The 27,515-nt window shown below is 37.0% G+C and overlaps 1 protein-coding gene across 1 annotated transcript; it reads left to right on the top strand.

The window, feature by feature from the left end:
• The first annotated feature begins 1,821 nt into the window (after positions 1-1,821).
• On the top strand, positions 1,822-25,552 carry LOC140169540 (arylsulfatase-like). Its single transcript, XM_072192803.1, has 6 exons — positions 1,822-2,134; positions 9,076-9,225; positions 15,807-15,919; positions 20,648-20,882; positions 22,546-22,710; positions 24,753-25,552. The coding sequence occupies exons 1-6, from the start codon at positions 1,822-1,824 to the stop codon at positions 25,550-25,552; spliced, it is 1,776 nt and encodes a 591-aa protein (XP_072048904.1).
• The last annotated feature ends 1,963 nt before the right edge of the window (positions 25,553-27,515 follow it).

Below are 27,515 nucleotides of genomic sequence, written 5' to 3' on the forward strand. Positions count from 1 at the left end.
GTATCATTTATATTTACCGCTCCATATGTTAAATTCCCAATGATAAAATGTGCCTCTTCAAATATCAATAAAATAATACGTGTCATATCAACCCAATATACCCCTTTGTGGTCTGTGCATTACATACAACACTTATTATGTTAAAAACAGTTGCATGATCGACGGGAATAAATAATGTTTGTTTTTTTTAAATTTGTTTCTATAGCTCACCTGTAATGGATTTGAGCACTCTAAATTCCAAAGTTAGTCACTTGTAAAGTAAACTTGTTATTGGTACTTATTATGTTAAATATTACCCATTGGTTTACATGGTAATAGAGCTAGGATAAACTTAATAATAAGAAGCAAATTGGCACATATCAGAAATACGATGAGCTGTTTAATACTTATACAACCATGATTAAGAGCATTTTTCGCGCCAATTTTCAGAGCGATTTTGAAATTTGAAATTACGCATTGAAATAACTTAATTGACTTCACCCTATCATTAGGAAATGAATTTGGAGAAAACCTTCTGTTAATAAAATACTATGCTGAGCCACCAGCCTGGGTGGCTCACGCTCCAGTAATTTCAGATGATTGAGCTCAGTAATACATCAAAGAATGTCTTCCAATTCATGAAAACAAATAGATACTTTAGTAATCAGCTTATCGGATTAAAAGTTTAGAGGGAAGGTCTTGCTGCTCATCAGAGAGTGTTTGTAATTATCAGAAGGTTTTCTCCAAATTCATTCACTAATGTTTAGCTTTATCTTCAATTCATAATGTCATTAATATACGAGATGTGTTTAATCCAATCACAGATAATAACTTTTATACAGGGGCGTAGCCAGCTTTTTTAGTGGTGGGGGGGGCAAAATAAAATATCGGGGGCACGGACGAAAAATATTACAGTTGCATCATACAATACATAGAGAATGTATGTCTTCGAGCTTCAAAAAAGGCTTTATTGGGATGATGTGCGCGTGTAGCGCGCAAAACTTGGTATTTTCAATTATTTTCGCCCATTATCCGGATGGCTTTACCTTTAGCGCGCCAAAAATATGTATTTTACACTATTTTGGCCCACGATCGGGCGAATTTTGGTAGAAAGAAAAGGGGCTCATTGTCCCTTTTCTTTTCCATTGCCCTCCTGATTTTCTTTTTGATTTTTTGTCACAGGGGCATTTTTTAAAAATTTTTTGCCAGGGGCACTGTGCTACACCGCCCCACCCCTCGCTGCCTACGCTACTGCTTTTAAATACGTGGACGCAAATGCAGGTCCTTGAAAACTATAATGACCGTGTCTCGTGAAGTAGCTAAAAGTACTCTTTGCGTTGCGTGAAGTGTTTTTTATGGAATAATTTACGTTGACCCTGGCCGTTGACCCTGTTTGGACATCGCATAATTGCGTGCTAGTGTGATTGGTCGCTAGCGCTATTTCCTTAATCGGCTATTCGATTTTTTGCAGGGAAAACGAGAGATGCAGTTAAAAATGTATTTTGCTTTCACATTTAAAAGAAAAAAATGTGACGATATGAAATTGCAAACATACAACGTGACCTTTATGTGCTTTGGACCTCAGAATTTCCTGCGCCCCTCGGGTTATTCCCCGGTTCCGAAGCACAATGGTTAGATATTTCACAATACCCTCAAAACAACTGATGCAATGTCATTACCCTCTAACAATGGCCCAGGGATGAAAGTGATATCTCTGTTCTGACTGATTACCAATGTCATTATCAGTATGCAAATTTAAACCTACCAAAGTCCTTATTTTGTACATTTTGTCTTTGAAAGGCATTAAAAGTTCATCAAACAGTAGCAACATTGTCGCTTAGCATGATAGCAGCACAAATTCAAACGGCGGCACTCGCCACTTTAATGCTGGCATTCGTCTTGGTTAATGCAAATCAAGGAAATGAGGCACCATCATGGGGCAAGCCACCACGCTGGCCACCTGGCGGTCCACACCGCAAACCAAATATAATCATTTTTAACGCGGATGACATGGGATGGGGTGATTTCTCTTCTTACGGTCACCCAACACAGGAGTGGGGTCCCGTAGATGATATGGCGTATGAAGGAATGCGATTCACGAATTTTTACTCAGCTTCGTCTCTTTGTTCTCCTAGTCGAGCGGCCCTTATGACAGGTTAGTATCTATAGCTTTTGTTCTTGGTCTCCAATGAACCATTATAATTTCTCTCCTTAAGGGAGGGGTAATGGGCAGGAACCTGGTTTGGATTCCAGAGGGATTGTACCTGCAAGAGACACAGCCATCAGAAAAGGAATAGCTCAGATCGCGCGCCAAATAAGTTATCAGTTCAGAAATTGATATTTTCCCAGCCTTGAAAAAAATTTGGCTCAGCTGGGAATCGAACTCGGGACCTCCCGGTTCTGAAACTCAATGCATTACCACTAAGCCAACTAGCTATTTGCTGTGAGAAGTTTGATATTAGTCCTTGATATTGCTGAATAGAATAAATCAATACTGATATTTATCTAACGTACGATGTTATTCAAATGTCAATAAATAAACAAATAAATAAATAGGCATAGGACCCGTGAATAAATAAATAAATACATAATGCAGAATGCAGTTAGTATTTTAGTTACTATTCTGTTACATTCTATTATATATTTATAATTTCCTGCTATACACGCCAAGGAGCTGTACTTTTAATATCCGCGCCTAATCAATACTGGGTATTTCACTACATAGTCAAACTTCTGTGTGCCCTGACGGATTATGCACTGACCAACTGCTAAACCAATAAGTCTTTTATCTGTATGCTTTATAACCATGATAACAGATTAAGATTATGTAACAAGGTCGGTCATTGGCGGCTTGCTGATCGGTTCTGGCATTGTACAAGGAGAGCACCAATCACAGCACATGTTTGATAATGGGCAACCAACGTATCCATAATAGCATAGTTTAGGTGCTGACGCAAGCTTTCATGCGGGAAATATGAACACATTCTCGCTAGTCGTACCCTTTTTTGAGATATTGATACGGCGCTAAAGGCTACAGCTTTTCCAGACACAGCGACACAAAATTCTAAAAGCAGCGTGACTAGATATTTGCGTTAATTTCATGATACGTTTAAAACGCATTGAAAACGCCAAATTGCAGTCATAAAATATATAATATTAGTAAATCACCCAAGCGAATGGTAACTTAGGTATGTGGAAAAGAACTGCAATAACTATAACAAACTATGTGCCCAAAGAGTTGTCTTTGGCATGTCACATAATATATCAAATTTTGGAAAACGCCCCAAAATTTAAAACAAACACGAACCTTCCAAAATAAATATATATTAGCACTCGGCGGCCCAGTCACAACCTGCCGCTGTGATTTGGGGTAACTCGTTGCTTCCCCTCTCCAGATACCTGTATTTCAAGTTCGCCCATACCCCACGCCTTAACTGCATTGTGGTGAATTTAAATAAACATAAACAAAATAATAGCCCTACTAATCCAGTTATATTACCAGACGAGAGAAGAATCAGGGCCATTTTTGTACGATCAGGAAAAATGGAAAATTATGGTAATTGGATAGCAAGATCGTGCTATAAGTATATCAAAGGCTATTTTTCAGTTGGAAACAGCATTTTGTACGCGTAGTAGTCCAACATCTGCAATCGTAATTTGGACTGCATCTACGCCTTCCTAAAAAGCAATGATCATTAATTTAATTTAAGGGTAGACTAGGTATTGTTGGTCGAAGCAGCCAAAAAAGAAAAAAAAACGATTTCCATTATGTAATTTATTATTGAAAAATAGCATTTTTATGTTTTGCAAAAGTTCAATCTACAAATCATACACTTTGAAAACTTGCTTGATTTATTGCTGTTGATGAGTTATGTACGTTTTACAAAAGTGTTGTTGTTTCAGCCCTATTTACAACATAACTCAAGAACCACAGGACATACTGTACAAAAGGACATCTGTGATATTTGAATTCTTCAATGATGCTGTCAACTACCCAATCGCAACAGTTTAAAATAGTGTAACCTTAATAGTCTTCTTACGACTACTCCCGACTCCATTTAAATTGTGTGGCCATGTTCGTAGAGGATATTGATTCTTTTATTGGTCATATGAACACTTACTCGAGAACTGTAGCTTCGAATTCGCACAAGACAGTTACGCATTTAATGGTAGAATAACATTTGTTGACATTTTTTGCAACTGACATTTATTCTGTTAACGTTGAAATTGGGATTTCGACTTAATTTCGAATGCAATGGTCCATAGCCTCGAATGTGAAGCTATCACTAGTGGAAGTTTTGGATGAGAAAACGGACATTTTGATGAGAATCGGCCAAAATGGTGAGAATTTAATTTTCTCATTCTTTTGGATGAGAAACTTCTTATATTAGAAAGTTATTAAGCATATATAAAGAATTTAAAAAACGATTTTTAAGAAAATTTATTTTCGGGTGCTAAATTTTTTCTTGAGAAAAGGGCATTTTTGTGATTTTTCTTGTATTGACGACAACGTTAAAGACATTTTTGTTTTGATTCGTTTGTCAAAATGGAAACTCGGGTGGCTTTCAAAATAAAGTATCATGTGTCCACGGTCATGATGATTAAGATAACAAAGTTTGAATTGACGATAAAAATCCTCTTATTGCCATTTTATACCAAGAGAGATTTTCCAATTCAGAACAAAATATTTGAACCGTTTTTTACGAAAAATTTGAATTTTAAGCTGTTGAAATCCCAAGTGGAAACAAATTTGGTTCATTCAGGTTGCATGAGATATGATATGCATAGAAATGATCAAAAATGTTGGTTTTCTAGCACTTTAGAGATATCATATTTTCAAATTACTGCAGATATCTAGTTTTGTCGATTGCGTAGGCCTATGCATTTTAAACATTGAATATTGATAAATGATTGATTATCGATAATCGATAATCGATTATCGATTTTCCTCCATCACCCTCAACCACACACATATTACCCCCCACCTAATCATCCTTAGCGACTTAGGGACTGTCTGTGATCATCATTTGCTTGTTAGGTTTTAGAATTTAATTGAAATCTCCATGGTTACATAACCTTGCGTACTTGCAAAATACTGTCTAAATTGTCATGTTAAAATAGGAGGCCAAATGACAGGCGGTCAGCGATTTTGTATCACGTGCTTATCAGATCTGGGAATCTAAGGCGCCAAATGGGCGTGTGTGTTACTGTAAAACTCAAAGCCAGCTCGCACAGTAGCGTATCCAGGATTTTGGTAATAGAGCACAAAACCAAACAATAATTGTGTCCCATTTTTAGTCGTTTTAAGGACACTTTACTCTTTGCTGTCCCTATTTTATCCCTGAAAATTTTATGGGGGCTGTATGCCCGGGCTGTATGGCTACACCACTGGGCTCTTAGAAAAACTTACGAATGCTCAGGAGTCTTTTCTTTTGTTATACCCAGTGACCCCTTTTTTTAAAACATACCTATCTACTTCCCGACGCAAGTAGGCACATACCCGTCACATCTAAAGTGATTACAGTCCCGTGGTTTCACTTAAATTTATCCTTTCAGTGTAGGCTTATACCTTCGTGTTAACTGAATAATTTATACCATGGAAGTAGAGTGCATACATTAAATAAGACAAAATGATCCTAGCGAAAGTGTAAACTATAAAATTGTGTATAAATTGCTTAAGAGTGAAGGGAAAGTGAAGGTATTTTTGAAATGAAAAATTGCCCTCACCAGGTACCAAAAATAGCAGTATTGACAAAGCTGAAGCCCCGTTTAACTATATGTATAGCTGAGATCTCTATTTAATTAGAGATTTCACAATTTCACAATCCCGTATTTTGACTTAAACTACTAGCAGGCTATATTGTTAGCACATCGATGCTACTAAGGGGCGTAAAAACTGACCTGTGATGCTTTTTACGATTTTCCGAATGAGCAAATCGCTGAATATGCATTTAAGAGGTATTCGTAGTCAGTGGGAGTGGTATACATGTATTACGTAGACACATAATCTGATTGGACAATCGCATAATTTCGAGTGTCGTCTATCAGGCCGTAGACGACCCCACGTCATCATGAGTGTTGATAACGCGTAACACGCTCATAGAGGTGCGCGTATGTTTCGCGTTGTATGCGTAGACGCAGTGCGAAATACTCACACCCGCTAGCAGTTCGCGCAACAAAAGATGTGAAGTTGTAAACAAGTTTCGTTCATTTTAGAAAAGGGGGAGTTTTATTACGGTAACTTAATTTTTGCTTTAAAATCCACTACTATATAATCCACTAAATATTGGACCTGCCTGTCGTCTATCACACGAATTCAGATACAAAGCGCGATATATGTGTAGAGGATAGTCAAAATAAAAATTCCTATCGTTTATTTTCTGAAAGTATATCATCATAAGTTATAAAATATAACTCATATAAGAAATATAAAGAAAATAATAAAACACATGTCGTATTTGATCAAAAGTTTCAAAAATATACGTTGAATTTTTTTTAAAGTAGGGTTTCCATTTTAAATCTACATTACAGGGCAGCTGTTGATGGCTTTAACTCAAAACGTTTGAAAATAGCATATATCGCTATGCCACAAGCCTTCGGAGCCACTGGTTTGGACACATATATCGCGTTTTGTATCTGAATTCAGTCTTCAAATGAATACATGACTTGTACGCCATCATTTCAAAATATTTAAATACACCGGGAAATATACCAAACTCGGAATGTCCAAAATCATATTTTTCAATTTGAACATATTGAAATAAAATACCAAACACACAATTACACAACACACTCCTGCATTGCTATAGGCCTGAGGTTTTATGATCATTTTGGACAAGATAACTTAATTTAACTAAATTTATTTTTGTTATGTTATCCAAAAATATACTGCAGATACTTTCAAGAGTAACCTAAAACTCACCTGTAAGCTCACGTATGCGTTTTGATTGGCCAGTAGAAATTATCCTCTGAGGCGCTGGACCGTAAAACTGTGCAATGTGGACTACAGTACGACGGCAACTTCGTGACCTCTTTTGTTTGATAGAAAATTATAACGGGTTGATGAGCACGGTGTTACGTAACACAAAGTTGAAAATTTGGCCGGCAAACGTGTTTAGCGAAATAGCTCCAGAAATGGATGGGAGACACGGATCGTTTTTTGCTTAAATTACGTACCATGACCATGGATAAGATACCAAACATTTATGTAAAGCAACAAAAAACGAGTAAAAGTTGAATTATACTGAAAATAAAGAAGCTTGAACATGTCCAAAGTAGCCGGGAAAATGAGAAAAATTGCTTGTCACGATCACCAAAATGGTTATCTACAACAGTGAGTAAACGCCGGTCGTATGCTTTTCTGTAATGATAGATATTAACTAAGCTTGTATGAAATATTCAGCGAAAATGATTGGTGTAATAATTGAGTCGTAGGTTGGAAAGTTATTCTCAAAACGGCCCCGTGTCGCAATCGTGCGTGACCATTAGTGACCAGTGTCACTAGCAAAATAGCGGCCGGCCTTGTCCATTATATCGAATAATAATCGTCAGAATCGTCCAGTTGACTCCAGTGATATTAATTTATTGATTTTTTATTCAAGCAAAATACTGCCCTGACTTACAAAATATTGAAGTCACTATCAAAAGTAATATCACCACATTTAACTGAACTTAAAAGCAGTTTTAAAAATATTATTGTTGATCGAGACACTGAATGAGAAATAAGATTGCAAAAGATGCGAGTATCGTACAGCAGGTTGTGATGGTCTAGTGGTTAACGCCGTGGTTTGAAGTGCACGAGGTTGAAGTTTCGAACCCTACCGTAGCATTTTGATGTTTTCTCTCTCTTGTTCTGTTAGGCCTATGAGGGTGTATGTGTGTAGGCCGTTCAGTATTATGATCATTTGGAAATATTTATATGCAACACGTTTGGTTTGCCACGGTCTTCCCTGCAATGTTTTTCTTTATGCGTATATATCAAATAATGAGATAGCGTCAACCATAATGTACGAATTTCAAACCTGATTTTTTGGAATATATTTGTACTAACAAACAACTTAGATGCTCTCCAATAGAACACCACAGTTAAGCGGTCAAGATAAAAAATGCTTTCTTTCATATTACCTCATTATTTCTACTTCAAATGACCAGAAACCCTTCCTGAAAGTTGTAATATCATAAATATTTTCATAATTTTCAAAAAAAAAAAAAAAAAAAAAAACGCCATGGTAGGGTTCGAACTTTCAACCTCCCGCACTACGGCCCTAGTCACTAGACCATCACAACCTGCTACATTATTCTCGCACCTTTTGCAATGTTATTTCTAATTCGGTGTCTCGTTCAACAATAATCTTTTTTAAACTGTTTGTAAGTTCAGTCAAATGGGGTGAAAATTCGATATTTTGTAAGACAGGGCAGTATTTTGTATGAATAAATAAATATCACTGGAGTCAACTGGACGATTCTGAATATTATTAATCGATATATGGACAGAGCCGACTGCTAATTTTCCTACTGACACTGGTTCACCAATGGTCACGCACGATTGTGACACGAAGCAGTTTTGAAAGCAACTTTCCAACCTACGACTCGATTATTCCACCAATCATTTTCGCTTAAAATTTAATACAAGCTCACGTTAGTTAATATCTATCATTACAGAAGAGCATACAACCGGCGTTTGCTCATAGTTGTAGATATATATAACCATTTTGGTGATCGTGACATGCATTTTGTCTCATTTTTTAGGCTACTTCACGCACAATAAACATTCATTTTGTCCACAATAATTGGACTTGGCACGTTACTGTTTGCTTTAAACTCATGTTTAAATACACTTGTGTATTCCATTTTTTGAGTATTTCCAAAAAACAGTCTTTGCCGTCTTTTTTCAACATTTTGTTACGTAACAGCATAGGTCACGCCGGTAAATATTACCGAAAGTGAGCTAAGTTGCCGTCGTACTGACTATAGAATAAGTTTCTTATGTGGCAACATTTTCTAACCTTTTGTGAATAATGTCGAAAATGTTTTCTGTTCTTGTTCATTACCTAGTGAATTCAGATCCTGATCATAATATGATATCATAAATTCCAGGAAGACTGCCGATACGAATTGGTGTGTGGGGTGACGGAAGAGTATTCTGGCCTAATAGTGTTGAAGGTTTGCCTCGGTATGAGGTTACCATTGCAGAAGCTTTGAAAGAGGTGGGCTATGTTACCGGCTTGGTTGGCAAGTGGCATCTGGGTTCGTATGTAATGTTATTTACTAAGTCTGTTCATATCTTTTTCATTGCTGCATACTGACAAATAACAAACCTTTCTGTAAATGTAATCCTGTGCATTATATTGCCTAGAGAGGGCGATCGCTTTCACGTGAAAAGCGTTACATGGACGGTGTATACCTGAGTCAAATATAACTACTGTCTGTAGTAATTAGCTTTTTGTATTTTTTTAGATATTTGAACAAATTTTAAAAAATGTGATCGAAGTCATCAAAGAAAGGTGTTAGCACAGCCGTAGACACAACGTGATTTATACTTTTCAAGTTCAATTTGAAACCCCATTTCTATTAAATTTTGGGTCTTTTCTCGCGATATTTTTATAAGAACCGTAGAATGTCGGGTACCATAAACTTCATTTATTTATTTATTTAACCTTTGAAAGAAACCCTTGTCAAATTTATCTAATCTTCATTGTTATAACACTAGGGTAGCAATTTTAACTTTCAAGTTCCAAAAATTAAAACAGCAGATTCTGCACTTTTTTTACAATCCAATCCATAATTGGAACAAACTTCCCGATATAAAACTGTGCAATACAAAATTAATGTTTAAAAAAATATGTCAAAATTTAGACCACATGGTTATATAGTTTTTAATATTGTGTGATGTACCCTGTATAATCCTATGTCATGAAATAGGGGAAGTTACCTTTCTAATCATGCAATAGTTTGTTTATTAAGACATCACGGGGAAAACCCTGATGACTGCAATAACAACATCATTAATCAAGACTATTTATGTCAAGGGGAAAATCCCCTGATATCAGAATGTTGCAATAATGCACAATGGTCAGTGGTAATGTCTATTATTAGAACATTTGGAAAAATCCCAGATGGTTTGCTATAAAACATCTGGCTGGTAGTTATTCTAGGTAGACTTGTATCGATATGATTGTAATGTGAATGGATGTAGCTATAGCTCTCAAAAAGAGAGTAAATATATGTTAACCAGTTAAAATCAGGATACTCAAAGAGTATTACTGAGTGTGGCCAGGGAGATCATGAGTTTCCGACAGTGCTATTTAAAACAGCCTCTGAGCGATGGAGATGGATGGATATTTTCACTGACAAGCTGGAAATATGTTTATTTCAAAGCTACGAAAATGGACCAAAGTGAGACATCAGGTCTACTGCGGATTGTAAAGTTATGTTACAATTATTATCATCTGGATATAGATCTGACAGGTGGCCATATTCTTTATTATGGCTGAAATTTCAAGGCAGAATGTCATGGGAAATTGTAAACTCCACATGTGTGTGATGGTCTTCGTGCTTCAAAAAGATGTACATTTTAACCAGTATATAGCCAATAATTCAGCTATTTTAATACAGCAACGAAGAAGATTGCGAGCACACAAAAGTCCTCTTCCTCATCAAAGGATTAAAGTTCTTATGTCGAATTGCTGGAGCTTGGTGGGCTTGTGAAGGCCACGCATCTGTCAAAAACAGCGGAGCTGTGTTAAAGAAACCTGTTCCCTGGAAAAAGAGTGATTGGTGAAAGAAACATAAATTTTGGAGAAAGCAGCGCAAGGAGATATATTTTGGAGAAAGCAGCGCAAAAGTGATTGGAGAAGCAGCATCATTTTCATGTGAGGATTTCATGCGCAAGGATATTTATAAACGCAAGGGTACACTGGACTTCGCTGATTTTCGCAGGACAAGTGAATAAGGATATCTTACATCAGTCGTCCAGAACATTGCAAGAACTCTAGGATCACCAACAAGAAAACCGATGGTTAAGTACTGATATAATAAAACTGTGTTTGTGTGATTTTATTATATGCAATTGTTGTTATACAGGGTGTCCCAAAAAAAAGAGCCCCTCCTTGCGCCCTATATTTCTCCTATTTCTGAAAAGTTGATGAAATATATTTTGGTATGTTAACAAACCTTTAATCATTAGCTTTAAAAAACCAAAACAATTACTTCAATCGGCTTAAAACTTTTGAAGATATGCTCTTTTAAAGAAATGTACCCGTTTTTCACTCTGTCCACGGAGGAGGTTTGGCTACTTCAAGATTGAAAAGGACTACACGTACCATGCATGAATATCAAACATTCCTCAAAGATAACTTTATAAAATAACTTTATTTAGGATATGCGCCTTACCGGTGGGTTTATGGGCTATAGATTTTGAAAGTGTCATTAATTTGTGGGTAAAATGGATGCGGAATGGGACTTCTTTTGCTTTACTTGCAATTACTTATTTTTTCTTGGTTATTTATGCCTTTTTGTTTTAGTTTCTTCCTTTCTTACTTTGTTGTTTCTTGCTTTTTTATTTACAACATAAGTCATTTCTCTTTTAAGGATAAAAGGTAGCCCTGAAAAGGCCTTGTTTGGTTTATCCTTGATTCTTCTGAAGTGAGTTTACTGTGCTGCTCTGCCCACACCTGGTTGCCTCCTTGGCGAATACAGGTTTCAGCCCTGGTCCTCATTGGATCACTTTCGTTGCGTACCATCCTTGTGCGCCGGGTAATTGCGAATGCAGGAGTAATACGTTTGTGACGATCTTGGATTTTGCCTCAAAGGAAGAAATCAAGTGGTGTGAGGTCGGTTTGATCTTGTAGGCCACTCCACAGCATGACCCATCCCAACAATTTTGTTTGCTATCCGTGGACAGAGTGAAAAACGGGTACTTTTCTTTAAAAGGGCATATCTTTAAAAGTTATAAGCCGATTGAAATAATTGTTTCGGTTTATTAAAGCTAACGGGTAAACATATACTTGATCATCTTTTCTAAAAGAGGAGAAAAAGAGGGCACAATGAGGGGCCTCTTTTTTTTGGGACACCCTGTATGTACCAATCATACTTTGTTTTTAATTAAAGACTTTTAAGTCTTTAATTAAAAACAAAATTTAAAAATTTTGTTAGCTTAATTAAACAGCGTATTTGTGTTGTGCATTCGTGTGAGTTCGGGTAAAAGGTGATTTTTGCCTTGAGTCAGTACGACTCGTAACAATTGTAATTTAGGTGTTTCATGTTTAAATAGTTGTAATATATATATATTTTTCATTGTTTATTTTGTATTTTTAAGGACCCCTTTGGAAATAAGTCGCTGACTATTTTATGTTTTTAATTTGTATTTTATAAGAATTGTGTTTTTGTATGTACTGTGCAATATGTTTTTGTTTACTCTTATGATGATATGCTTAATAAACTCAAATCAAATCAAATATTTATTTATTTATTTATTTATTTATTTATTTATTTATTTATTTTTATTCTTTATTAGTTATTGTTATTTTTGTTATTTTTCCAAATATCTAAAAAATACAAAAATCTAAGCAATGCACACCAATTTGAATTGCTATCACGTATCGATCGTATTGCGAGGTCTTCCATGGTAGCTTCATCACAGAACTAAATGTGAGTCAATTTGTGCATCAATATCAAGCTTAATGAATGTAAACATATCTAGTCTTCTGATAGTATTTGTAATTTGGTTTGTGCATCTTTTTACACGGCTGGCAAATACTGTAAACAACTTTCTGACCCCAGTGTATTGAACCAGGAAATGAAGCCGTGTAATGAGCGTGCGCAATTCGCCAGCGAAGTGTTACGTGTAATCCGATTATCACCATATCTACTGGATCACGCTTTTGAGTTCTGCACCAAGATCGACATGATCGCAACACAAGGTCTATGGCATGTGCTATCAATTCCAAAAGGTGCGTGATCCAGGGAGTTACGTAACCACTTCGCTGGCGAATAAGCAGGCAAGTATGGAGCTAGCGCGATTTGCATAACAATATCAATGGGAGACCTGGAACGCTGCACAAGGTATGTGGCTGCCAGTGGGTGTGACGTTGTTTTGGTGTCCATAGTTTTGTTTTTGAAGGATATTGCTTCTCAAGACCACCAATCTCAAAATTCAAACTGCTCAAATGCTGTTGAAAGGTTCTCCAAATTATTCATGGCGATCCAAAAAAGTATATACTTTTACCTATCTGCAACATTCCCTTTTGGAGATATAAGCAGAAAGGTTTGACCATTTGACCGCCACAGGGGTCAAACCCTGAAAAATACTTCGATTTTATGAAAATAGTCTCAAATTTCGTCTTCTATAAACAATTAAAAAAGAACAGTTTGCCAGAGCTAGGATGTTTTGTTACCACCACAGTAACGTGGTGACAAAGGTCAATGTCCATTCAATCACATAATTACAGATCCGGCCCTTTTTGCTATGTTGCCATGGTTACCCATGTATGGAAACATCATACACAATACCAACTATTATTATTCTGCATGGATTTTTATGATGAACAATTTGAGACAATTTTGGTGAAGATCGGAGCATATTTCAGGTTTGACCCCTTTGGAAGTTAAAACGTGACCTTTGACCTTTTTGAGGAATAATTTGGGGAACTTTTCAACAGCATTTGAGCAGTTTGAATTTTGACTTTTGCGTGAACCTTTACCCGCCATATCTCAAAATGCTCAATGCTGACGGATGTCCAGTAAACATATTTTTGATCATTGATGTTGGTGGTCTTGAGAAGCAATATCCATCAAAAACAAAATCATGGACACCAAAACAAGCATCTCCATTTAATCACCATTCATTTCAGAAAAGTATATTTCAGAAAATATAGAAAGTCCCCAAAAGTCCAAGTAGTGGAATAGTGCCTAATTTACATCATTCTAAAATGGCCGCTTATGCTGCGGTGAAATTTTAAATCTTGTTTAAAGCCATAATAGGAATTCAGAAAAAGGTAACAAACCACTTGAGATATGGCAAACTAATCTTTTTTAAATGTTTCTGCAAGCGGGGCAATATGAAACCATTTTTATCAAAATCATTGAACAACAATTAACCAAATTTGAAATTGCACCCCAGCATAAGCGGCCATTTTGGAGTTATGCAAATTATTCACTGTTCCACTACTTGGACTTTTGGGAATTTTAATATGTTCTTTATTATACTTTTATGAAATGAATGGTGATTAACGAGCTAATTTTCTTACTATTTCAACATCATTTTGTCCCCTAAAAAAATCTACAAATAAAAAGTTTTACAATGACTGCCTTTCTTGAATCCTCCATTCCGCGGGCGCAGGCACAGCTGACCAGAACAGCGGCTGCAGCAGAAAGCCCGGTTCTCATCATCAGTGTTCCTAAAACCGAGTACTGACCATCAACTGCAATCCACAGCCACCACTCCAAGTATATGGAGAACCAACTCACAAGTCACCAATTTACTTGGTTCCATGATTGGCTCTAGTGCCAGCGACCTCTCCCAACGGAAGGCGCTTGTATGGTATCACCAACACTGAGCCTCTTATCAATCAACTCTGTCAAGTCACGCAACTACGATTCTTGAGACATTATCCTGAGGAGATGCAGATAGATGAACTATGCCGAAGATATGCTCTTTACACCCCAGCCCCCACCCCCCGCCCCCCCCCCCCCCATTGCATAGTAAAAAAGAAGACCTGAAAGGCAAAGAATATCGTACTTGTCTTACGTGCAAAAACTGTGCTGGGGGACTTCGACAACTTTTTACTGCCAGGTGCCATTACCACTTTAGCTTCAAATCGTAGTACATGGAGAAACTTTGTAGTGGCCTGCTTCGCAGAGAAATAATGCAGATGTTTAAGCCCGGAGTATACCTATTGGTTTTCACTTTTTTAATTTTTAGATCCTTGCTTAATGGTGTATACTGTATGAGTTAACGAATTAAATTAACGAATGCTTATTTCTCACTAATATGAACAATTGACACTCTATTGCGGAAAACTTTCGACATGATGAGTTATTAGAAAACCAACTCACATAACATCACGCGTGTATTATGTTATCAGCACTGTTGCCTTGCGTCTAGACTATCATCTCATGATCGACTGACCTAAATACTAAAATTATTTAGCTATAAAAGTAACTTAATTATAAGATAGTACCATGGTGAAAATAAAGTTATAATGTATCCAGTGGTCCTTAATTATTCTCCGATATATTTGGGTTTTTTGTTGGCAACCATAATATTCTTGAAGCGCTGAAATACAATTGAACATGTAGGCCTAAGGCCTGGTTTATAGCCAAAATCAAAAGCATGCTGAGCTAAAGTGACCCGGGCATAAGCTCTAGACCGCTAAACATGTCGCCTTCCTGAGACCAGATGTTTTTCCGCATCTCTTTTCCTCTCGGCTTGTGCTCCATCAACGAAGGATGGCGAGTACCGCGCAAGGCGTATGGACCATCGGGATTTCTTTAATACATAGACGATACTTTAAAGGACACATAAAGCATGACATAACAGAGAATACGACAAAGGACAAAGTAAAATAAAGCACTTGCGACCGAAATAATTAATAAGAAAATAACTAATTAAGAATTAATAATGAATGAATGAATGAATGAATGAATGAATGAATGAATGAATGAATGAATGAATGAATGAATGAATGAATAATTACTATTATAAGCGACATCAACAGCCAAGATTTTGTAATTCTGCGAGTGTCGTCTATTTAATACAAAAAATATTGCATAAGCCGTTACGTAAAACGTCCGACGAAATAATAAATTTTGTTTCTCTCTAACATCAGGAGTTAATGCGTACAGCCCAAGTGATGGGGAACATATGCCTCACCATCACGGATTTGACTACGTTGGCACAAATCTACCGCTAAGCAATGCTTGGCAGTGTGATGAAGAACACGTAAGTTACTTTTTGGGCTTAGGCCTACTCGCCGCAGCGAGTACGCACCATTATATTGTCACTTTTGAACTTTAATGGCGTTTACTATGAGATGAAACTTTCGACACAATGTTTGTAGTCTGAAACGACGCAAGTGATATTGTGCGATGCAGTTTCGATGGAGTATTTTTATACTAATTACTCACAATAACATTAACGATCCATTACATACAAGCTAGAAACCGTACCTCACAGTGATCTTCTGATAGAAGTAATAATTATTGGATATACTAGAATCACTTTTGACCCATACCGGATCTTGCACAAAAATATTATGGTTGGAAGCAGCCATAAATATTTGCACAGTACAATTGCCAGATTTGTGTCAAGGTTTTCTCCCAATTAAAGTGCATTGGAACTTCGTTAATTATCGTGATTGATTGTTTAACTCTAATGTATACTTTGCGAACATGCATCAGTGCTGAGTAAACAAGCTGATTGGTACTTGTGAAAGCGTAGAGCTATCAATGATATGATAATTATACGGCTGTCTCCGGGGCGTTATCAGTAATGAAAACCTCAACGCTGATTAGGTGAAAGGCGAAGTGATTTAATGATATGCTGATATATACGGGTGTCTCCGGGGCTATCTACGCAGATTATCTGAAGGGTGGGGTGATTTAATGATAAGGAACATATATTATGCTGCTGTCACAACATCACAAAAATGTTGTTTTATGTTTCAAACTTACAATATGTGTTGTACTCTATAAATGCACTAAATATCATGATTATAAACATTGCTAAAACTTATCTTCCGTAGTATTATGTAGGCACCTATAGGTATTAGGCCTACTTTACGTCTTTCTTTACTCGTCTTCTGTATGTAATGAAGTCATTTTTCTAACATAGGCCTACTTAAAATTCGTTGTCATTCTTACGACGTCTCATTCTTAGTTTCACAAATTTGTAGACTTCATGCAGATATCAACATGATGCGTTACTCTGCAGAATATCCACATTATAAACGGTCTTTTTCACACGCAAAATGCATATTACGAATAGACCTCTCACTTTACACAAGTACGAGGGCCGGTCAAAAAGTTCGTAGAACTCGGTATGTTACTTTGTTGCACGGTATTGAATTTGGTCTCATTTGAAAGCTTGTTCCTTCAAAACATGACTGCAAAGATATTAGATTTTTGCATCACTGTATATGGGCAGGACACTCTTCAGAGGAAGCCTACCTCCATGAATTCACAGGTACTACCAGAAGTGAATACAGGGTCATCATGGAAATTTCTCCCGACGGTGGTGAAAACTCAAATAAACTTGATCAATATACAGTTGTTGTAAATGGTAATGAAGTCCTTGGTATTCAACAGCAACGAAATGGTTCTTAGAGTTCAAGAATGGAATAAGCGTCCTTGAAGATCATCCAAGGTCCAAAAGACTTGCTGACGTCACCACCAATGATATACGCGCTGGTACAGTGGCATTGATAATGAATAAAGAGCCAAATAAGAAAGATGAGATAGCCACAAAATATGACAACTCTGATGAATGTGTTTTCAATATTAATCCATTAACATTTGGGTATCCTAGGGTGTATTCTAGATGGGGTCCCGGAATCTTCATGTACAAAATTGAAACCAGTTGACATATTCAGGTACACACCTTCTATACACTTAGAATGAGGACCGAGGCAAGTTTAATCTATATGTGGCAAAAGGTGGTAAGGCATACATTAATCACTGGAATTATAAGTTAATTTAGTGGAAGCACCTGGATCTCACACCCCTACAAAGATCATCACTCGGTCACCGTAGTGCAAGGTCTTCATCGCTGTTTCTGAGATCCAGGGATAGTTTTGATGACAGATCATTTGCCAAATGAAAGTACAATTGTAGGCATATATCATACAATTTTTATAGCAAAATTGAGGCACGCCATCGTGTGAAGAAGGTTGATGGTAGGAATGTGGCGGTTCTCGGATTGTGTCCTGTACGCTATTCTTAGTTTGTCAAGCTGCCATTCACGACAGAGGGGTCAGTTAATCAAACTAACCATATTGTGGTTCAGGCGTGGCCTTCAGTTAGTGAAACCTATTTTAGAATTTTAAGTCCTACCTTCATAATACCAGGTTTGCTGGTGATCAATGCTGGTGAGCCTTCACTGAAGAGTGGCTCAAGGAGCTATCGGAAGACTTCCATTTTGTTGACATAGAAGGTTTCAAGAAAAATTGCGACGGGTATATTAAGGTATGTATTGACCATGCTCAAGGGAGAGATAGAAAGAAATTGGCTAGTACTCTTTCAAGTACCTTGTTCTACGAACTTATTGACCGCCCCTCGTATTGCCCGATTTTTCTTGATTTGTTTTGCATAACAACCCTATGTTAGTCGTATTATTTACAACCCTATGTTTTCAACAATCCTCGAAGTAAACTTTCGGTTTTTAAGTAATCATTTGAAAATTTTGACCTTTCACTTACTTTGAAAACAAATGCAGTAAGTATATTTCAATAATATCTGTAATATTAATAATATGAAATGTCAAAATTTTCAATTGATCGTCGGCTTTTCATCCCAGCTACATACACTTTCAGTACATATCATTAGATTTATAAAGTTTACTTCGAGGACTGTTAAATATCACAAATTAAAAAAATATTAAATTTTAATAAATTGTCATAAAATGTGTATTATATCGCGAATTTCAAAAAATCTAAATTATTTGATATCAGAAGGACATTCTCCGTATTCAGAATGCAATTCGATAGGTCAGCTCCCACAAAAATACGTGAAAACGTCGCTAAAGGTTAATATCCCATTCCTTAAGGGCAGCTCCACATCTCTAAATGCCTAATATGAAATAACCACGCGCCATGTCCAAGATATGTTTTATTATAAATAATTGCGACCCGCCCGCTGTGACAAAACCAGGAACCAGTCGCATTTTTAACATTTCGTAATTTGAATAAAATGTAACTACTAGACAGTAAGCTTTAAAATGGTGCCAAAATTATATAAATGGCATCAATACTTTTCATGATATGGACAATTTTGTAAATGATACCTTGATATTTTTGCCAAATTGCTTTTCTGAGTAATGGGCCAATTCGTTTCCTGTCTTACACATGATTGAATAGGGATTATCATAGTTCAACTGTTATTTAATGATTAAATAAACCTCTTTTAAATAAGTACTTTCAAGGATTTGAAGTCAAATACCATGAAATTAAGAATTCTAAAATTTTATTATTTATGGGAATGTCATCTTTAAAGTCGGGATGTCCATTGTCAACACATTTGCTGCTAGAACAGTTTCCAACTCAGTGTGTGTGTGTGTGTGTGTGTGCACTCACCCCTGTATTGTATATATAAACACACCCCCATAAACTAAGTCCCAGACCAAAAACTCTTTCCTGAATGGTCAGTAAATAGAGAGGACTTACCTTTATCAAGTGATCAACTTTTTTAAAGAAAAAAAAATCAAAGAGATGAGAACTACAACAGGTTGAAGTGACAGCATTCTGTGAATCAGGTGTTGAAATACAATTATCTCAGAATTGGAATTGATTCAGACAATTTGAAGACAAAATGTGCAGAAAATGAAGAATGTTAAGCCTACAAAAACCCATCTCAAATTATGTACTTCTGACCACCATGTCCATTTCAGATATGCTACCCATCATGTAGCCTTGGACCCAGTGCCGTCTCGCTGGGCGCGCGAAGCGCGGCCTCGTAGTCCGAGGAACTGAGCCAGTTCTACCCATCATGGCGTCCATGCACACACAGTCTATTGCTCAGTGTAGTAAAGATAGCCTTTGGGTTGGAGCAAATTTCTCAAAATGAGTAGTGATTAATGTAATCAAACTTATGTCATGATGAAATCATACTCATTTTTGAAGATAAAATGTGCTGATAGTACAAGATTGAACGATTTTTAAGACCACCACTATTCATTAGAAATAATGCACTTATTGGTCAGCTCCTCTATGGAGATATTTACCATGGCAGCAATCTAGGATCATGCTTATGGGTCCACTAAACAAACCATGGGTTTTGAGGTCTTATATTTTTGTTGTATGGCAACAAAATCGCTTAAATTTTCAGGATGATCTTATTTCATGTTGTTATAAGCAAATATAATGTTCCAGATACCGCTAGTTAATAAATACATTAAGAAAAAGTACCTTAAAGTTGCACTTCCTGTTATTATTACTTTTTGGACTTAAATTTTTAAAATGTTCTAGCAGTCCTATATAAACCGTGACACTCGAAATGCCATATCTCTGGAATAGAACGCTAAGATTGTTTAAACGCCAAAATGTTCTTTCATCAAGTCCCAGCCAAAGAATTAGGTCTGAATCAATTTAAAAGTACTTCAAATTTTATTGGACATGCCAAAGGCCTCTAACTCAAAAACATGTCTGGTGATTTTTTCCAGGTTTTGTTGGAGCTGATCATAATTATATAGTCTTGTTCTTTATTTGTGTATTTAAGATGATTCTATCTGAATGCATTGAAACAATTATCTCAGGATTTTTGATTTCTGTGAAGATTTAAACCCATCATTTAAAATATCAAGAAACTCAATCACTTAGAAAACCAACACCCACGCCTTCCTGCATGTGGACCGCTTCACGATCCCTCAGTTTTAAGTGGATAGCAGAACCAGTTTCCAGTAAAAAGTACTAATTATCCATCCATTTTTTTTTTATATATCTCATTTCGTTTATTACAGTGGCATATGAAAAACGGACCATTCCCGTTATTTTGTTATCTGTATAAGAACGCCACCATTCTTCAGCAGCCATACTCTCATTATAAAATGAGTGAAGCTTTCGTAAATGACGCTACGGGCTTCATGAGGGACGCCCAGCAACAACGTAAACCGTTCTTCCTGTATTACGGCACCGCGCAGACACATGCAGATATGTTTAGTAGTAATGAAGGCTTTAGAGGATCATCTAAAAGAGGTAACAACACGCAAGGGACATCATAACCGCTCTAGTAATTTACAAACAATAATGTTGTTGTTTTATTATTTTATTTATAACATTCGGTAGAGGCCGTGCAAATCCCAATACACCTTGCGCCTTACAGCGGTTTGTTAGTATGAACACGCCAACCTAATCACGTCACTGAAATGATCATATGAATCATTCTACAACTGGTCTTAAAATGATCATATGAATTATTTTAGTGCAGTGATAGCTGCATCTTTTTGTATATTTAAGGTTACAAAAGGGTATTCTGATGGCAATCTTAATGGCTATTGTTTCTTTTTAGCCCTTCGGGCTACCTTTGTAGTGCTGCGGGCAACCCTGATGGCTATTTCTTTTTGTAGTTACACAGCCGTTGACTACGGCTGTGTCTTTTTTCTTACAGGATCTTCTTCTTCTTTCTTCTTTCTTTCTTCTGTCAACCATTACATTTGCTCTAGCACTGACATACTTATACCGATTTTGACCTAACTTGGTCACAACCATCATTGACCATGCCCCTACATGTCACAAGAAAGTCGTGGGGTCTAAGGTCACGCAGGGGTCATAGGGGTCAAAAACGTGATTTCAACTCAAAATGCTTCTTCTCCCACATATAACGTAGGCCAGTGACACCACTTGCACACATGCATTGGTATTACCCAGTGTCTATGGGGTCCTCACAGATTTAGGGTCAACTGTCATTAAGGGATCACTTCCGGTATAAAACGAAATACCTTTAAAATGCTTCTTCTCCCACAAATTACGTAGGACAGTGACGCCACTTGCACACATGCATTGTTATTACCCAGTGTGTATGGGGTTCTCACAGATTTGGGGTCAAAGTCATTAAGGAGTCACATCCGGTATAAATTGAAATACCTTCAAAAGCTTTTATCAGCCAAGAAAAACATAGGGGAATGATGGAATGTTCACGCATGAATTGTGTTTAGCCAATGTATATGTGGTACTTTTTTATTTGCGGTCAAATGTCTTCAAGGGGTCACTTCCTGTATAAAACGAAAAAAACAAAGCACAGAGACGGTACATTCACACACGAATTGATGTTACTCAGTGTATACGTGGTATTTTTTTATTTGGGGTAAAAGGTCATTAAGGGGTCATTTCCTGTCTGAGACGAAAAACCTTCAAAATGCCCCTTCTGCCACAAATAACATGCCAAAGTGATGCCACGTGTACCCATGCATTGACATTAGCCAATGTATATGGGGTCAAAGGTCATTAAGGGGTCACCCACTGCTGTGTTCGTGGTCTTAGACCACAGCCCTGTCTAGTTTATATTGCTTTTTCAGCCGCCTCCTCCTCCACTAAAAATCATTACATGTTCAATTCGCCGGCAGATCCGCCATGAGCTGTTGTGGCGTGTGGTGGTGAGCTGAACGACATGTAATCGTCAGTGCGCGCTGGTTCGAATCCGAACGGTTCTGATTTTTTCTCTCCTTTATTATAATGCCAGTTTGTCTGAGCTCCATTTCTTTCTTTCTTTCTTTCTTTCTTTCTTTCTTTCTTTCTTTCTTTCTTTATTTATTTATTTATTTATTTATTTATTTATTTTTTTATTATTATTATTATTATTATTATTATTATTATTATTATTATTATTATTATTATTATTATTATTATTATTCATTGTTAGGACGTTATGGTGACAATGTACGAGAAATGGCGTGGACGGTTGGTGCCATAATGGACGAAGTAAAGCGTATGGAAGAAGATTTTAATACCCTCGCCATCTTCACTAATGATAATGGTCCACTTGTACAAATTTGCAATGAAGGAGGCGATGCAGGAATTTTGAAAGGTACGTGACCGTCTGAAGATCGTTTAAGATTCTTTGAAAATGTCGCTTAGCCTTCGATATCTAGGGACTTCACATCAGAGTGATTGAACAGTACCACGCAAACGTACGCAACCATTACATAAGCCACTCGATTATTAAATTGTCACACTTAGTGGAATTAGTATTTGTTTTAGCAGTGGGTCGCATGTTCTCCTAGTTTCAATGTGTTCGTTCCAATTAAAACGTTTGGAGCCGCTTCCTAATAACATCAGATTAACGCCATAATGTAGGATTTCCATCAAATTTTAAAATTATATATAATTATTTACCCAAACAACTGAAATAATATTAGTAATATTTGAAGCTGAAATAACAAGGTAAAGGGTATTTTTATCTTTTCAGTTTCCGTAAGTCTATTGTTCAGATACGAAAACGCAGGGGATTCAGTAAGTTTATTGTAATCTGACTTCATTGTTAACTTTGAAGTACCAATCAGGTTATTTCAATAGAGGGGATGCCTATGTCAATAAAAGCGGGAGAGACAGGTTATGAAACACCGGTGTTAACACCGGTGTTTTTAATGGTCTAGCGCCCTCTCGTCTGACATTTTAAATTGATCTACATTAATTTGACAAAATGCATGCCAATCCACGTTTGTCTACAAACAATGTTGAAAATAAGCCCTTAAATCACAAAAGGTCCGATTATGAGCCTGTCGCACCCCAATGCACTTGTGCAGGGCCACAGTGTCGCCCTTCCCTCGTATCAATGTCCATCTCCCTATTTTGCTTCCTCCTGCCCCCCCCCCATGATCAGTCTCCCCCCTCCCTCCCCGGCCCTACTCTCTCCTCTCGAGTTCTTCTCTTTCTAGTCTTTCCGTCTCTCCTCTCCTCTCTTTCTTCCTCACCCCATCCCACTCTCACTTGTTCAGTCTCAAGTATCTCCCTCCCTCCCTCCTTCCCCCTCCCTTGCCAAATTTATCAGTATGATCCTTGACTGAAAATAAGCTCTGCAAAAATAAACATTTAAAATAAACGCGAGTCTTGCATATAGGCCCAACCAATTATCAGATTAGCTTGCCATTGGTACGAATGAATAGAATACATTATCTTTGCTCCAATGCAATTATTTTGTATTGCATTTCAATAATAAAACATGATTACCAAATCACCACTTGTACGCGCCTCATTGGGAGATATTTGACTATTTTAGACGCTCGTTTCATCGCCAATATGAAAGACTTTTGCTTATAACTTGGCAACATGGTTAGTATATATTTCAATGCAAGACTATTTTTACGAGCTACTTACGTCTAGGCGTAAGTGCATATACACCAAACACAAGTCAATTGAAGCCGTACAATTTACCGCGAATTTAGGACCGTAAAATTTAGACTCTTCTTTTGTCTAGATTAGCACCCAACCGGACATTTCAAGGTTTTATGTCAAAAATCAATATAACTTATCAAAACGAAAACTGAAATTCACGAGCTTCAAATTTTCAGTAACTAACAAAAGGCTAGAATAAAAGATTGGTAACACCTGGGAGACTACCACTTCAGAATAACAATGACTTACAAAAACGGATACGGATACGGAAACAGAAACTGAAAAGATAAAACGACGGAAAGTAAAAGAAACCCCGCTGGCCGTTGTACATGGAGGGACATAATTATGCTCGTATGTCAACATTGCTCTGTTGACCTACAAACACAAACATTTCATGATTCCATATAATAAGTAAGTTTGGACATGTGTAAACATTAAAAAAAAGAAAAACAGGTTTGAAAAAAAGAATTATTTTATAAGATCGTACATCATGCTCACAGTATTAACTTATTATTATCTTGCTTGGAATTGTACAAAATAACAATATTGTATCCCTTTTACCAACAGGTCTTATTATGTCAAACTCTTTACATGTCAAAGCGAGGAAAATAATGACAGCGATCCCCCAACTTTCCAAAACTGCTTTAAAAGGCCATTTATTGTTATTTCTCAGTTATATTTTTTCTTACAAATACTTCTAATGCCTTTTCTGATTTTTATTGTATCGTCTGACAGGTGGCAAGATGAATTACTGGGAAGGTGGCGTTCGCGTTCCCGGTATCTTCCGTTGGCCAGGTCATATTAAAGCAGGAATTACCACCGATGTTGTGGCAAGCCAAATGGATATCTTTCCAACGTTAATGACTATCGTCGGTGGTTCCGTTCCCGATGACAGGATCATTGACGGGCAGGATATTTCGTCAACACTCTTCAAATGGTTGCCCGAACCTCAACCGGAGCCCACGAGCAAACTTCTAAATCGAAACCACCCAGGCAATGAACCTCGTATGCTGGTATGGTATTGCCCCGATACAACTGATCCGATAACAGTCCGATATGGTAGTCACAAGTTCCATTTTGTGACCCAGACAGTCTGGACAAAGGAGGCCAATTTCAATGAACCAGGACGATGTGGGGACGGGGGATTTCCATTACAGCAAAATGTCCAATGTTCTTGGTGTTCTTTAGATCAGCCTGAGGAATGTGTCACCCAACACGACCCTCCATTAATGTTCAACCTCGACCAGGATCCCAATGAAGCATACCCTTTGGACGTGTCTCTTCCCCACCACAAAGCTGTTTTAGATGAAATGATGCCCAAATTGCAGGCGTTTCAAGCGTCTTTGATCATACCTCCGCCATTAATGACTCCCCGAGATGATGCTGTATGGCCATGTTGTGATGGGTCCTTCCCAGATTGCGGATGTAACTATCAATATTTAGGACCAGTCCCACCACCAGGAGATGCTTCTCCAAGCTCAAAAGAATTTCTAGATATGATGATTGACCCTGAGAATGATAATTACATTTTGTAGACCTTAGATGTATCTCAACTACGTTCATAATTGTGTTTGCTTATCATACATCTCATTGTCTCTTCTTCTCATCGCTTACTGTTTTTTCCTCTTTTCTCCTTGTCTATTGGTTATTGCATTTTAATGAATAAAACTGAAGTACACTAATCATTATTAGGTGTGAGGGTATCTAGACAACATTCTTTGCAGAATGGGTGAATTTTAATATTTTCGTTGATATTCTGTGTATATTTCTTTTACATCACATTGCTTATTTTATTTCTTATCATTTTGTTATCTTATCAATCATTTAAAATTTCTGCCTACTTTTGACATTTATTTCATGAAACGTAATTTTTCTAATCATGTCGCTTGGTATAGGACCTGATACTGTAATTAAACTTCTGAAATGCAAAACCCCATAGATTTTTGTTAATAGTAACAAAACCGCTACATACAGTCAAATCAAGTTTTGAAAAATGATCGTAATGTTATGTCTCAACACGACCCTCCATTAATGTACAACCTACACCGGGAACCCTATGAAGCATACCCTTTGGACGTGTCCCTTACCCCATCACAAAGCTGTTTTAGATGAAATGATGCCCATATTGCAGTCGTTCCAGCGTCTTTGTTCATACTTCCTCCATTACTAGATCCCCGAGATAATGCTGCATGGCCATGTTGTGATGGGTCCTTCCCAATCTGCGGATGTTATTATCAATATTTGGGACCAGTCTCACCACCAGGAAATATCACCCTGAGAATGATAATTACAGGTGGTATTGGTAAACCTAGATGTATCTCAACTACGTTTGTGATTGCGTTTGTTTATCTTACATCTTGTCTTTTCTTTATATCCCTTGCCATTTTTTTCCTCTGTTGCAGAATGGGTGAATTTCAACATTCTTGGTGATATTCTGTATTCATTCATTTTACAGCCCGAATTGCTTACCTTATTCTTATCATTTTGTTATGTTATCAATCATTTAAAATTTGTGCCTGCTTCTTTTGACATATATGTTATGATACATAATTTTTTCTAATCATGTCGCTGGTTATAGGACCTTATACTGTAATATAATACATGTATCTGAAATGCAAACGCGCCTAGATTTTCGATAATAGTGACAAAACCGCTACATACATGCGAATCAAGTTTTGAGAAATGATCATAATGTTGTGTCTAAAAGTGTGTACGTAAGATCGTGCAACACGACCCACCATTAATGTACAACCTGGACCAGGATCCCAATGAAGCATACCCTTTGGACGTGTCTCTTCCCCACCACAAAGCTGTTTTAGACGAAATGATGCCCAAATTGCAGGCATTTCAAGCGTCTTTGGTCATACCTCCACCATTAATGACTCCCAGAGATAAAGCTGTATGGCCATGTTGTGATGGGTTCTTCCCAAATTGCGGATGTAACTATCAATATTTAGGACCAGTCCCAACACCAGGAGATGCTTCCCCAGGCTTAAAATAATTTCAAGATATGATGTTTGACCCTAATGAAGATAATTACAGGTAGTATTGGTAAACCTTAGATGTAGCTCAACTACGTTTGTAATTGCGTGTGCTTATCTTACATGTTATTGTCTTTTCTTTATATCCTTTGCCGTTTTTTCCTCTGTTCTCCTTGTCTCTTGGTTACTGCATTTTAATGAATAAAACTGAAGTACATTAATCATTATTAGGTGGGAGGATATCAACGCAATTATTTGCAGAATGGGTGGATTTCAATATTCTTGGTGATATTCTGTATGCATTTCTTTTACGTCCCGAATTGCTTATCATTTTGTTATGTTATGTTATGTCAATCATTTGAATTTTGCTTATTTTGACATTTATTGTATGAAAAGTAATTTTTCTAACCATCTCGCTTGGTATAGGAACTTGTAATGTAATTAAACCTTTGAAATGCAAAACGTCATAGATCTTCCAGTAACAGTGACAAAACCGCTTATACCGTCAAATTAAGTT

Source organism: Amphiura filiformis, chromosome 14 (assembly GCF_039555335.1).
Source record: "Amphiura filiformis chromosome 14, Afil_fr2py, whole genome shotgun sequence".
In the NCBI taxonomy this organism is placed as follows: Eukaryota; Metazoa; Echinodermata; class Ophiuroidea; order Amphilepidida; family Amphiuridae; genus Amphiura; species Amphiura filiformis.

What these genes read in the sequence shown, in the direction of transcription:
- LOC140169540 (XM_072192803.1), top strand. Translation starts at nt 1,822, where the DNA reads ATGATAGCAGCACAAATTCAAACGGCGGCACTCGCCACTTTAATGCTG. An exon ending in TCGAGCGGCCCTTATGACAG is followed by an intron (nt 2,135 to 9,075) that starts GTTAGTATCTAT and finishes CATAAATTCCAG; the next exon opens with GAAGACTGCCGATACGAATT. An exon ending in TAGAGGATCATCTAAAAGAG is followed by an intron (nt 20,883 to 22,545) that starts GTAACAACACGC and finishes ATTCATTGTTAG; the next exon opens with GACGTTATGGTGACAATGTA.